The following is a 13,506-nucleotide window of genomic DNA, read 5'->3' as shown; positions in this document are numbered from 1 at the left end:
TTCCCGAGAAGCAGGTTAATAGCCATCTTCAATATAGGGGGGTGTCTTGAGCAAATTGCTGGCATCGGGCCAAACTCTTGTTGGCCAAAAATTGTCACTATTCACCTCCAAAACGGCATGTTTGTTTAACCATTAACGTTGCAACAAAGAGAGCAAGTCATTTTCAGCTCTTAAGATTATTCAATAATTAATTTTTTTTTTAAATGACACACAAATGTGGACTGACCAAAAGTTTAGATTTTTCAAAAATATGAAATTTACCCTATTGTGACCTATGAGATTTCTGCCCCAATTCAGTGAAATGTATCTTCTACATGGTGCTGCTTTCAGATCACATAATCGCTACGCTAAAAGCTAAGTTAGCTGGAGAAGCTTTAACATGCACCAAGACAAATGTAACCAGTCACGACAATTCAGTGGAAGACGCTTGGCTACTGTAAAGTAGTGATGGACGCATTGTGATGAGGCTTAAGCTTGTTCCGTGTTAAATCACTTACAAACACAAAAGCTGTGTTTTTTGTTATCTCTAACGGCATGCTAGAAACAAGAAATCTAACTTTATTTTTGACCTTTTCTAGTTTAAAATGACCCCAAACACTTGGCCTCTTCATCTCCATGGACATGTGCTGCCGGAAAAGTTCATTTTTTTACAAACAAATGTTAGTGCAGAAACACAAAAGTGGCAAAACATTGATTCTAGGTGCTGCAAATATGGCTTTAGTTCCCAGGCAGAAATATATGTCGATCCATTTTTCTTGTTGGCTTAGCTTAACTTTTTTTCCCCCAGCCCTGGATGGCATGTTAAACAGTGATTGCCCCATTGACTGCACTCGCGTATTTCTTTAGGTACCAAGGATGGCACGATCACATTATTTTTCACCTGAGTCCAAGTCACTTCATTTTGAGGATCTGCTGATACTGAGATACAATCTGTTACCTTGGCAATCTATGAAGAAGTTGCACGTGAAACACGAATGTTACCCAAGTGTGTCCAAAAATGACTGGAGGCGGCAGTGTTGAAAATTGGCAAGGTCGTCAAGAAAAGTCGAAAATTGACATATTTTGTTATATGCTGCTGCTTCCGAGTTCATCTGTCAGGACGCTTGTTTGATTGGCTGCATTCCCTTCACTGCACAGTTTCTCCACACATATGAAGATTTTTGGTCAGAAATCTTGAACGCATTTGTTTGTTTGTTTTTCTTTCAAAATGTATTTCAAACGTGCATAGTAATAAGAATACAGCATAACAAAATAACTTGTTAACAGAACCATAAAATATGAAGTTAACAAACAAACAAACACACAGCAAAAGCAGTGTTAGATGTAATCAATACAGCATAGGCAATTTCATACCTGCTTACACATGTTCAAAAAGGAAAAAGAGGAAGTATATACTGTACTTATCTATTCCTACCCCCATTTATTTATTTCATTATTAAAGTCTTAATATTTAAGAATAATCATATCAATCAATACATAAAAAAATATGCTAGTCACAATATTTTAATTTATAATTACAATACATTGTATAATTCCCTATTTATCTACCAATAGGTAGTCATCCATAGCATTTAATTTTCAATCACTAGCCCATCAATATAATAGTTCATATGTTCATTTTACTAAAGAATACATGATAAATAATACACCAAAACCCTTTTATATATATATATATATATAATTAGGGGTGTGAATTGCCTAGTACCGTATCACGATTCATAGGTCACGATTCGATACCGATTAATCCCGATACGAATCTAAAAAATGATGACTGCGATTATTATTTTTTTACTCAAATTTTGAAAATACTAATCAGTAAACTTGTACATGTACACTGTAAGATTTGTATTAAAATGTATTTATTTATCTGAAAATTCAGGCTTATAACTGAGCCACTGCATTTAACAAACAGGTTGCAGTCTGTTACATGTTTGAACAGCACTGAAATAAAATATTAATTCTTTATGTTCCATATATAAATATATAATATATAAATATTTTGATATAAAGTTGGTGCAACGATTAATTGATTGATCAACAGCTAATCAACGATCAAATTAATCCATAAATATTCTGGACAGCCGACTACTGTAATCGGTAAGAGACCTTGTTTGTTTGATTTAAAAGTGACCAAAGCCTCAGAATTTCAGCCTCTCAACAGTAAATGTTCTCCAATTTCTGTAGTGCTTCATGGAAGCAGACTGATTAGCTTTGGAAAACACCATCAACATTTTTGCTTAATTTCTGACATGCTATGGATGAAACCAGGAACCAAATCCTAATTAATTTGTTTGTTTATACCCGTAAATGCTTGTTTTTGTTGTGAAAGCTCATATGACACAACATGGAATTTTTTGATTGCCATTTAATCGCAGCAAAACTACTGGCCAGCGGACCAGTCATAAAAACTAGTCCCATAACCCCACACACTATGTGACAGTTCAGTGGCATTCGTCCGTGTCGCTCTGTGTGCAGCGGAGCTAAAAGTTCAAGTTGGTGCTGATCGAGGTCAGATCGATTTGTCCTCGCAGTTGAACTTACACCAGAGTTCATTTGATACTGGAGAAGTTTCTAGAACCAATGTTTGAATTGACATTTCAAAGTGTGCTAGTGTAAAAGCACCTGTACTTACTTAGTTGTCTGTCAAGGCTAAACATGTGGAAGGCCTTCATTGTGTAATGGCAAATTACACAACATCTTGTGACGACTTGAGATATAGTTGCAAGAAGCTAGTTACATGTACAGTATAGCTAGGTGAAGCTAGTTGCATGTATAGCTAGGTGAAGCTAGTTGCATGTATAGCTAGGTGAAGCTAGTTGCATGTATAGCTGCGTGAAGCTAGTTGCATGTATAGCTAAGCTAGTTACATATATAGCTACGTGAAGCTAGTTACACGTATACCGTAGCTACATGAAGCTAGTTACATGTTAACTACATTAGCTTCCGCGCAGGGCTCAGGTTTAAAGTTGTCACATGACTAGTTACACCGCAATTAATCAAAACGAGTCACTTTAAGTATGCAGAGAGGTACTTTCCTTTGTCATGCCATCCTCTGACATATCTGACTAGTCACATGACCAACCTTATTCGCTTATAAGACTCAGCTTACTGTTATTCTTAATTTAACTTGTCTTGAATATTATTGACACATCATGAGAGTTTGTTACATAAATACATTTTGATGGCGCTGCCCGTATTTGCCATGTTTTCTACACATATCAGTAGAGCATCACAAATACGGGCATTTTCCCTCACAGCGGAAATCCCAATATTCATCACTGTCGAGTTCAGAGTTCCAAGCTATTATTAGCACGCTCTATTTAACCCACTTCTGTCTGAATGATCAGCTGCTCATATTTTCTGATTATCCTTTTGCAGTGATTTTTACTGCACTTCCGTGATACTGGAAGTAGAACAGTTTTACATTATTCAATATGTAACAGGCCTTTTAAAAGTCTGTAATTTACCAAAATGAGTAATCACTTGTTGTTCAAACAGGAGGTTAATTGTACCTTTTTTTCTGGAGGGTTGTTTTCATCATCATATTCATCCATGTTTGGTGCTCTTGCGAGTATTTCTGGCACGTAACCAGTGTGTGTGTGGGTGTAAATTGAGATGAACTACAGTGTGTTCAGTGATGGAACATGTCACCAAGTGTGTGAGTGTGACTCACTGATGCATTTTTAATCATCTTGGGTTGATTGTAGAGCCCAACAGCAAAGTACTCCTAAGAAGGAGAATGTCATCCATGTTGTTTTAAGTTGGCCCCCGAATCGCATAATTTTCTAACCCTCCTGTCATGTCCTTTCTCCAGGATGGAGCAGATGTCTGAGGAGGCGCTAAGGCTGAACTTGTTGAAGCGAGGTCTGGAGTCGCCCAACGAGCGAGAGGAGGCCTTGGCTAAGCGCCTGAAAATGGAGGGCCACGAGGCCATGGAGCGCCTCAAGATGTTGGCGCTGCTCAAACGCAAAGATCTCGCTGACCTGGCGGCCCTGGAGGTCGCGGGGCCTATGGGGGACGGGAAGGGCCCCGGCGTGAGCACACTGCACCATCAGAGCCTAATGGGTGCCGCTTATGAGGAGAAGCTAAATGGGAGTCTGAGACTGGGAGGGCATGGCGGCCATGTTGGACCTAGTAAGAATGGAAAGGAGAACATCCTGGATGAGCCGGTGGACATGAGTGCAGGACGGAGATGGTAAGGTTATCATTTGATTATTGTCCTTTCTACAGCAGGCAGTCTGTTTACTGACATACTGTGACTCAAATTTATGTGAAAGTTTATGGCTTGATTTTTTTTAAAATTTCTTTATTTATTTAATTTTATTTTTGTGAAGCAGTTTTGCAAATCAGTGACTTTATTTGAGGAGCAACTTTCTAATTTTGTAAAGAACATCTTTTTTTTTCCCACATTAATACAATAGAGGGTTAGGGTTCTTTTTTTAAAGAATAGGGTTGTTTTTTTCTTAAATTTGCATTATGTATAACAGTAAACTTTATATTCTTTTCTAGAAGCAAAGCTAAATTGATTTTAAAAAATAAATAAAAAAATAAGATTTACAGTTTTGTCATTTGAGAACACATATTTTGCAGACCACATAAGTCAAAATCAAAACTCAAGACTCTATTGCGAAACAAACAAATAATATAACTGGAACTGATATATAAATACTTTATACAACTTGTATATATCCATTCATTTCCTGCGCCGCTTATTCATATATTTTTAAGCTTATAGGCTAGGGTGACCAAACGTCGTCTTTTGCCTGGCATGTCCACTTCATCCTGTCCAGTCATCCAAGGGGGTTTTATAAATTCATAAAATTGTCTGGTTTCCATTGCACAACAAAATGGTAGGTCAGCGTTTTACATACATCACATTCTAAGCGTTCAAATAAAGCCTTGAGCTGTGTCAGCGGACCAAAACCTAAGCTAGTTGGGCTTACAACATTATGTCATTATTTATTCGTTTGTCAAGTAAGACTTTTTAAACGAGAGTTTTTTGTTTTATTTTCTACCCATACAGGGGAGGCAAATTTGTTCAAATAATTATAGTGTATAGCATCTTTGAGTAAACTTTGAGTAAAATTTAGGTATTTTGAAGTGTGCAGAGTGTCCTCATTTTTGGAAATCAAAATATTTCCACCCTAATATAGGCCCCTCCTCCTGGCTGGCCACTAATGTATTAAAAAATTCTAATTACAGTAAATAGTTGTGTGAAAAAGACTTCACCATATGCTGTCCCCACGATAAACGCAGTTCGACAGTAATTGAGCATCCCTTCTTGTGCTGTATGATGATGTATTCTTACGCCACTGCACGAATAATTCATAACGTTGTAACCTCTGAAGCACATACACTGCCATAAACAGCGGTCCTCTTATAGCACAAATGCTAAACTGAAGACTCAGGGGCCGGATCTGCCTTGCCACATCATTTTATGTGGCCCGTGAAAGCCAATCTAGCTTGTCAAACTGAAGAATTTCAGATTGTCACGTGTCCTTTTTTAATAACTTGAACAATAGTTGAACTACATGTTATCCTTGAGCTCTGATTTCAAAACTAGTCCATCCAATTATTTGTTGTGTACTGTATATCGCTGTCGTCAGGCGGAATCTTTGAACCTCCAAAATCAAGTTTTTCAACCATAAACATTGCATCGTCAAAGAGCGAAAGCCATTTTCAGCACTTCAGATCAGTTTAAAATACTGTGCAATTAATCGAAATTCAATTACAATTTCGATTAATTGCACAGTATTATAAACTGATCTGAAGTGCTGAAAATTAATAATAATAATGCATCGGATTTGTATAGCGCTTTTCTAGACACTCAGAGACGCTTTACAATGAAATGGATACATTATTCATGCACTCATACATTCACACTGTGGTGGTGGTAAGCTACTTAAGGAGCCACAGCTGCCCTGGGGCAGGCTGACGGAAGCGTGGCTGCCAGTGTGTGCTTACGGCACCTCCGACCACCACCAAACATTCGCACCTTCTGTATACCTCATATTACACTAAACAATGACAAAATCAGCATAATTGTTAAAAAAAAGAATAGATTAATGCTAATATTTTATTTGTTTATATAAATTTATACATTTGCAGCTTTTTTAAATGTTAAAATAACTAATTTTGTTTTATCCTAAAGGAACTTGCATAATTATAGCGTTTCAAAGAATTGTATTTGTCTTAATATTTTTTACGTTTAAACATTTTCTTGTTTAGTACCAAAAAATTAATGATCGTCCTAATCATGATTTCAATTATTAACTCTTTCACTCCCAGCCATTTTCACTGAAGCAACCCCCTTCATTCCCAGCTCTTTTAATTGATTTTTGACTGATTACTAAAATGTTTTTTTGTAAAACTACCCAGTGTTTCCCACACCATGTTAATACTTGGGTGGGCCACCAAAGTAAATTGGCCACCACCCAAGAAGTTTTCAAGAAAATGTATTAAAAATATATTTAAAAAGAAAAAAAACATGTCACGACAGGATATCCCGCATGTAAAGTTAGTTCGCCGTCACTTGTAGATCGTGAGGCTAGAGGAGACATAGTAACAGGACTGAGACACACCTTCCGTCTAACCCACCTACCATCCACACCGTCTGAGTCCACCCACCCAAGTAGATTTCAAATCTGTGGGAAACATTGCTACCATTGCTTTAAGCGACCTGTTCAGCCCAGAAGCTGCATCAAAGCCTTCTGTATGCTTTGGCATTTTTTAAATAAAACACGTATAAATACGTCTTTGGGCGCATGATAATATTTAAAATAGAACGTATTTATACATTTTTGGGAGCAAATGGGTTAAAATAATTGTGATTCATATTTTCTTCATAATTGAGCAGCCCTAGTCTATACTTTGTAAAAAAAAAAAATTTAAAAAAACACCCACACCTGGCTAATGGTATATATTTGGGGGGAAGTTAAATTTGCCAAATTGTTGTTTTGAGTTTCTGGCCTGACGCCCAGCGATTATGGAATATTATTGATGAGAAATTTCACTGTCATAACGGCCTCCCAAGGGAAAGTGGCCCGCAACACAAATGAGTTTGACACCCCTGCCTTATAGTATTCTTTATGGTAGCATTTTATTTTTTTACTGCGACAACAACCAAAAGAATAAAACTACAGCAATATAACTAAAAATGAAAGGAACTGAAGAAATGGGAAAAAAGTGACAGTGGAAAAGAGTTGAGCATTCTTTGCTTTTAAATAGATTTGTAAAGTCTTAGAAAATGTATGTTAGCAGTTGTCATTTGACAGTTGAGATGCATTACAAGTCTCCTTTTCTAAATCAGTGGACCGTGTACTTCCTTCCCCACCACTTCATGGTCACTTGCTGACAACTACCTAATATACTGTCCAATGGTCCGTGTGTGAAGATGAGCTGTAATGACCAGGACTGTTGATTCTGAGAGACACATTAACCAGTCTGCTGCTCCGCACAGTTCTCAGTACATTCTTTTACATTTCTGATTCTGAAATGGTTAGTCGCGTTAAAGGTCAAGAGCTTTTTTTTTTTGTGGGTGTGTGAGCGTTTCCTTTAGTAGTTTGCTCATCTCATTGTATAATTGTACACAAATAAATATGGTTTACATTGGAGGATCTGACAATTGTATGGCCAACAAAAATGTTGGTTTCATGTCGTTGTACATGTTAAATAAATACATTGCAGTATCCACTTTTGATTACTTGTGCAAATTGTTGCAAATAATTGTTGGAATGCTGAAGCATTATTGTGATTTTTTTTTTTTTTAATACTCCACACTTTTTTTTGCCGTGTAATAATTCCCAGATAACACTTCCAATTCACACCTTGCTTCAAAAATTCACGCCTCCCGGGGCATATATTGTCTGATTTCCCATTACTAATTAAATATTAACTTTTCCCCATTCATTTTCAATAGGACAGACATTGAAACTTTTCTAAGTCCCACTTTCCACGCTCAAATCCATACATACAACTGATCATCATTGCCAGCTCTCTGATACTGGTCATTGGCACAGTTCCGCATTTTCAGCATTCCCACACAATTTCTCCAGAAATTGCACTTTGTCTAGTTAAAAATATACTATTAAGCCTCACAGAATTGGAAAAAAAACAGCTCAAGCTGTCACGGCCATTCGCAACATATTTATACCCTGCTGACTGTTAGTGAATTTTTCAATCTTTACCTATCAAGTAAAATGTATCTGACGCTCTTCGTACTTGTTTGAGGTATTAAGGGAGTTAAGGATCTCAGAAACTACTGTGACATTATAAAATAGGGTAGCCCTCACACAGTTTTAGTTGAAAATGTGAGAGCATGAGGACAGGTATTTGTCATTCATGATTGCAAAAGTAAAGTCATTTTAGGTAAAATACCCCAAAACGTGTTGTGTTTATTCACATCAGTTTAATAAAATTTTGTTCTTGTTCCAAAATAAAAATAAATAAGTATTACTATTAATCAATGAATGTCTCAACATATACTGCTGAAATCCTAAAGCTTGGTTACCACTGAGTAGTTGGATAAATGTGCTGCTTAAGATTGTTAAGTGTTATGGTCTGTTAGAAGAGCCCTAAGTCTGAATTATTACCTCTCAATTGCAGTTCAACTTTTAATTGAAGTAATGGGGGCAATCCGCCACGGCTGCAGACTGGGCGGTGATAGCTGCATCAGTTACATAAATAGCATGACATCATACCAGTGCAACACAGTGAAACTCGCCAGTCAATTCAATAGAGGAATGTGACACGGTAAACAGTGGGAACAATAGAGGACATCCACATTTCAAAACATGCAAATTCAGTTAGAGTGCATGAATCTAACTGTTATCGTAATAAAGCATTTATTGACTGTTAAGGCAATGTTTTAAATCATATTTTTCAGGGATGTTCAATACCACTTTTTTTTCTTCATCTGTATGAGGACTCAACTCTTGAGTAGTCACCGATACCAAATATCGATACCATTAGTACGTTTCCTTAGGGATAGACCGGTTATCGGCGCCAATACTCAGCATTTTGACAAATATAGGCATCGGCCATTTTGAAGAATCATATGGCTGATAGTACATCAATTAAATTTAAAAAAAGTGTTAATTTCAGGGAACTAATTAAAAAAAAATTATTTAGTAGATGCTGCTGACCCTAGGAGCACTCTGCACATTCTGTTTTTTGTTTGAAATTAAACCTAAGATAAGTAAAAATGTAATGCTTCAGGTATTTTTAAATTTTGGAATACTTCATTTACTGTAGAAAACAATTGTTTAAGTTTTTATTTAAGTTTTGAAAACATGCTACTGCCTCTGGGAGATCCCGGAACTTAGATTCGATTTTGACTAAGATGAGATATTGACTAAGATTTATTTTATTTTTTTAACTCCAATACTTTTACGAACCCTAAAAGGTGCTCAACAAACATATGCTTTAAAATAAAATAAAAAATTAAGAGCTGAAGTTTGTATTTTTTCCAAATTTTGATGCCAATATTTTCCCTTTTAGTGAAAATGAATATCAGCAACAAATATCGGTTATCATCCTTGACTACTACTAATCGTTATTGGTATCAGCCCTGGAAAAACCATATCGGTCTATCCCTACTTTTATACATGAAATAAAATAAAAAGGAACAATGACTGATCATTTTAAAGACCTACTGTATATATCCCAATATAGGATTTTCCCTTAAAAGTACATGAAAAATAATGGCATTTTTCTAATACCCTTTTTCCATTTGTTCAAAAAATGCATTTATTGTATAGTACAAACAATGAAATTAATTTAAATAGATAGCTGTCAGACGTGCATCTATGTTCCTGATTGTATAATGACCACAAAATGGCCGCCATTGTGTGTAGCGATACTTTGAAATAAGGCAGCGTATCGGCCCAATACTGATTCCTGGTATCAGTACTGACCTACTGTATCTGTAATGTTTTTACACTTTCACCAGCCATACACTGGTTAAAAAAAGGCATCCGATACATTTAGCCAAATTCCCATGTTGGAGAGTGTGAGCTTTTCTCTTTCACACAGCTTCTGTCCTACATTTTATATCGCTCCTGAATCTGGTTTGCAGTTTCACGGAGTGGATTTAACCCCTTATTCAGGGATGTGATTTTTCCGCTAATTCGCGGAATTCCGCTTTTTTTATCTCCCCCCCCCCACCCCCCAATTTTTTTTTTTTTTTTTTTTTTTTTTTTTTGTTGTAGTTCATTGTGTATGCACATGACTCCGACAGATAACATCTTCTGCTATAACAAAGACTTTTGTGGTATGCTCTAATATGAGTTACTTTTCATTTGGTCATGATCCAATTATTTGTTCATGAAATTTGAACTCTTCAACATTATTTATGTGTTAACTTAGTAATCACATTAGTTAGATATGATGATATTCTCAGTGATAGTTTTTAAAAGCAAAGACAGTCCAATGTTTTTGAATGTGACTGATTTTGAGTTGACTAAAACTGCCATTTTATATGGGATAGTTCAATATACATTGAAAATTTATGCTGTTGTTTTGTCTATTTCTTTGTCATGTGAGTGCATTGAAAGTACTTAAAAACACGGAAAACCCATGAGCTTCGCTCCCCGTGTCCCCCCACCAGGGCACTGCCTTGGACCTAGCTGGGTGCCAGCGGCCCCCAGACCCCCGGCTAAATTTTCAGATAATTTCACTTTGGTCAAATCACATCCCTGCTTATTTCTTGTTTCTACCACAAAGGAATAAGCATGATGTTGAGATATTACCTGACAGCGCGTGCAGATAACCAGGTAGCAGCTATTTGCTAGCGCTGGATGCTAACGTTACCTTTGACTTTGCTGTTTTTTTTTGTTTTGTTTTTTTAAAGTCTCACTCATCCCCGTGGCTGCTGGCCAACCAGAAAACTCAGAGCTAACAATACCCGAGCCAGTCAACTTGTGAAACACGCAGCTATCTAAAATACTCCAAATATTCAGTCTCGCTCCACCGTTTAAAACTCTTGGATTGTTCAACCTCCAAGTTTTTGTGCAACCTTTAAGGCATGTTGTATTTGCAAAAATGGTTTAACTTGTACTTTATTTGTGGTGTTATTGATGTGTCAGTACCACTGAATTTTAAATGGATAAACTCTGACCTAGAACATGTCAGTTGTGTTCTATGGCTAACAAACTTTTTTTTTAAAAAAGTTGTTGAATATGAATTCAGTTTGAGTACCGCAAGCAGTAAATAACACTGAGGGGACAATTTGATAAAAAAAATTGTTCGATTTTTATGGTGATTAAAGGGGATACTTGACTCATTGAGTCATTTTTAGCAGTAAGAAGATAATATTTTGTCTGTCATTGTGGGAATGCTGGAAACACCCTACTTTCCATGCCCACTTTCATACATACAACTTATCATAATGATCAGTTTGCTGAAACTGCTCAGTGGCACAGCTGGTTAAGTGCATTGTCCAGTAACCAGGAGTTCGAATCCCACCTCCGACTGTACATTGTAAATATATCCATGATTATTATGCTAAGTGGTTACATGCTAACTGACTATCACATCAGGAAATGCATTATGATTTCACTGAAATGATTAGATGCATGTTGGCTTTCAGCATCAGATGACACATTTCAAAATAAATGTGGCATTCGCCAAGAATTTGAACCTTAGACAGATTGCAGCTCAAGTTTTCTTTTTATTCATTTATTTAACTACAATTAAAAATGTGTAATTTTCACATAATGTATCTTTCGATTTTCTTCAGTAACATTAAGCTTAGCATTCAGCTATTAGCATTCAGCTTCCAGCATTCCCACGCAATTTCTGCAGAAATTGCACTTCATTATTTTTCATAAACATTTAATATTTTCATAAACACATTTTGACACTTGCTGTTGACTGAAGATGACATCACGCATGTTCAGGAAACAGGTAACGAAGTTTGATAATGTTGGCCAAACTAGGGCTGGGCAATGAATCGAATTAATTCAATGCATCAGCATTTTAAAAACGGAATCGTTGAAAATGGGCGAAATCAAATTTTTTCTTTTGGATTAATAAAAGCTGTTGTTCTTATGTTCTGTTCATTCAACATTCAAATGTTTTTCTAAGTTGTAATTTTGTGGCAGAATGCTGGATGAGTGCGTTACAAAACATGTTTACAAAAGCTACCAACTACTTAATTGTGGCATTTAAGAAAAAACTATGAATGTTCAGTTTGTTAAGACTAATTTTTGACTTTATTGTTGTCTGAACATATTGCACAGAAATTATTTTTGAATAAATGAAACCTTTAAATAAATGTTTGTTGGGTTTATTAGCTGATTGCACTTATCTAAAGCTACGTGGCAACTTGTTTGTGTATTGTATATCGTTGTAAGCAGGGGCGAGTACCAATACCAGTATCGATATCGGTGCTGATACCAGCCTTATTTTAAGCTATCATTACTTGCAATGGCGGACGCCCTCTTGTGAATGTTTTACGATTGGGATCTAGAAATTAGAAGAATCAAAAATTCATGAAATTTCAAGGAAAAATGCTATATTGAGATATATACGGGTTTCTTTAAATTTATCTGTCCTTGTTTTTTGGGGGGGAAATTTTGTGTATCAAAAGTACTAGTGGTATCAATTCTTGGTATTGTTATCAGTAACTATAGTAATTTCTGGACTATAAGCTGCTACTTTTTTCACTTGCATCGACCCTGCGACTAATACAAAGGTGCAGCTTATATATCAGATCACAAGGGGGCGCACTATAAAAGCGCTAGAGCGTCAGGCAGAGCAAAACAAACTAAGTGAGCCCAAATACAATAGGAGAGACAGAGCGAGAGAGAGACAATTTGTCCCCTCATTATGGAAAAGAAAGTAGCGGTAACCCAATGCGGTAACATTAAAACACCTGCAGCTTACTGTATAGTCGGGTGCGGCTTATATGTGTAACAAACTCGAGTATTCCACAAATTTAGCTAGCGCGGCTTATAGTCAGATGCGCCTTATAGTCCAGAAATGACTATACTCAAGAGTTGAGTACTCGTACTGGTATCTATCTCTAAAAAAATGGTATCGAACATCCTAGCTGTAAATTTTATTTTGTTTTATGCATTTTTTTGTTGTGTGAAGGCTGTCTTATCTACTTCCACATAATTCATCCGATTCTTGTCATTCCAATTTTAACATATTCCAAATATTCATGCCATTCTAGGTTTCATTTTTTTGGATTCCAAATATTCACGCACTTCCCGATTTCGTACCCTAATTTCTCCCATTTATTACTAATGGCAGATTCAGCATTTCACATTTATATCATTTCAAAGTGACATTCAAAACATTCAACTGTTTCATTTCACTTTAGGAATGATTATTAGTCCATTCCCTACTTGATTCTTCACACCCTACCCTTTTTAGTTTCCCTGCTATCATTTCTTTATTTATTCACAGATTCAAAACATTCTAACTTTCAACTATTCCGCTGTTTCCGGGTCATTCTGCAGCATTCCATGCCATTCAATATCGTCCCAAATCATTCCACAG

At 36.3% G+C, this 13,506-nt stretch overlaps 1 protein-coding gene across 1 annotated transcript in view; it reads left to right on the top strand.

Moving 5' to 3' along the window:
• The window catches only part of gatad2b (GATA zinc finger domain containing 2B), a 75,932-nt gene that overhangs the window by 38,695 nt on the left and 23,731 nt on the right, over positions 1 to 13,506 (top strand). The window contains exon 2 of the mRNA XM_077548504.1: positions 3,815 to 4,195. Within this exon, the coding sequence (XP_077404630.1) occupies positions 3,816 to 4,195 (380 nt within the window). The 5' untranslated portion in view covers position 3,815. The remainder of the gene's footprint in view (positions 1 to 3,814; positions 4,196 to 13,506) is intronic.

The sequence above is a fragment of the Vanacampus margaritifer genome, chromosome 17 (genome assembly GCF_051991255.1).
Source record: "Vanacampus margaritifer isolate UIUO_Vmar chromosome 17, RoL_Vmar_1.0, whole genome shotgun sequence".
In the NCBI taxonomy this organism is placed as follows: domain Eukaryota; kingdom Metazoa; phylum Chordata; class Actinopteri; order Syngnathiformes; family Syngnathidae; genus Vanacampus; species Vanacampus margaritifer.
Note: the sequence above shows the minus strand (reverse complement) of the source record. Positions and strands in the feature narration are given on the sequence as shown.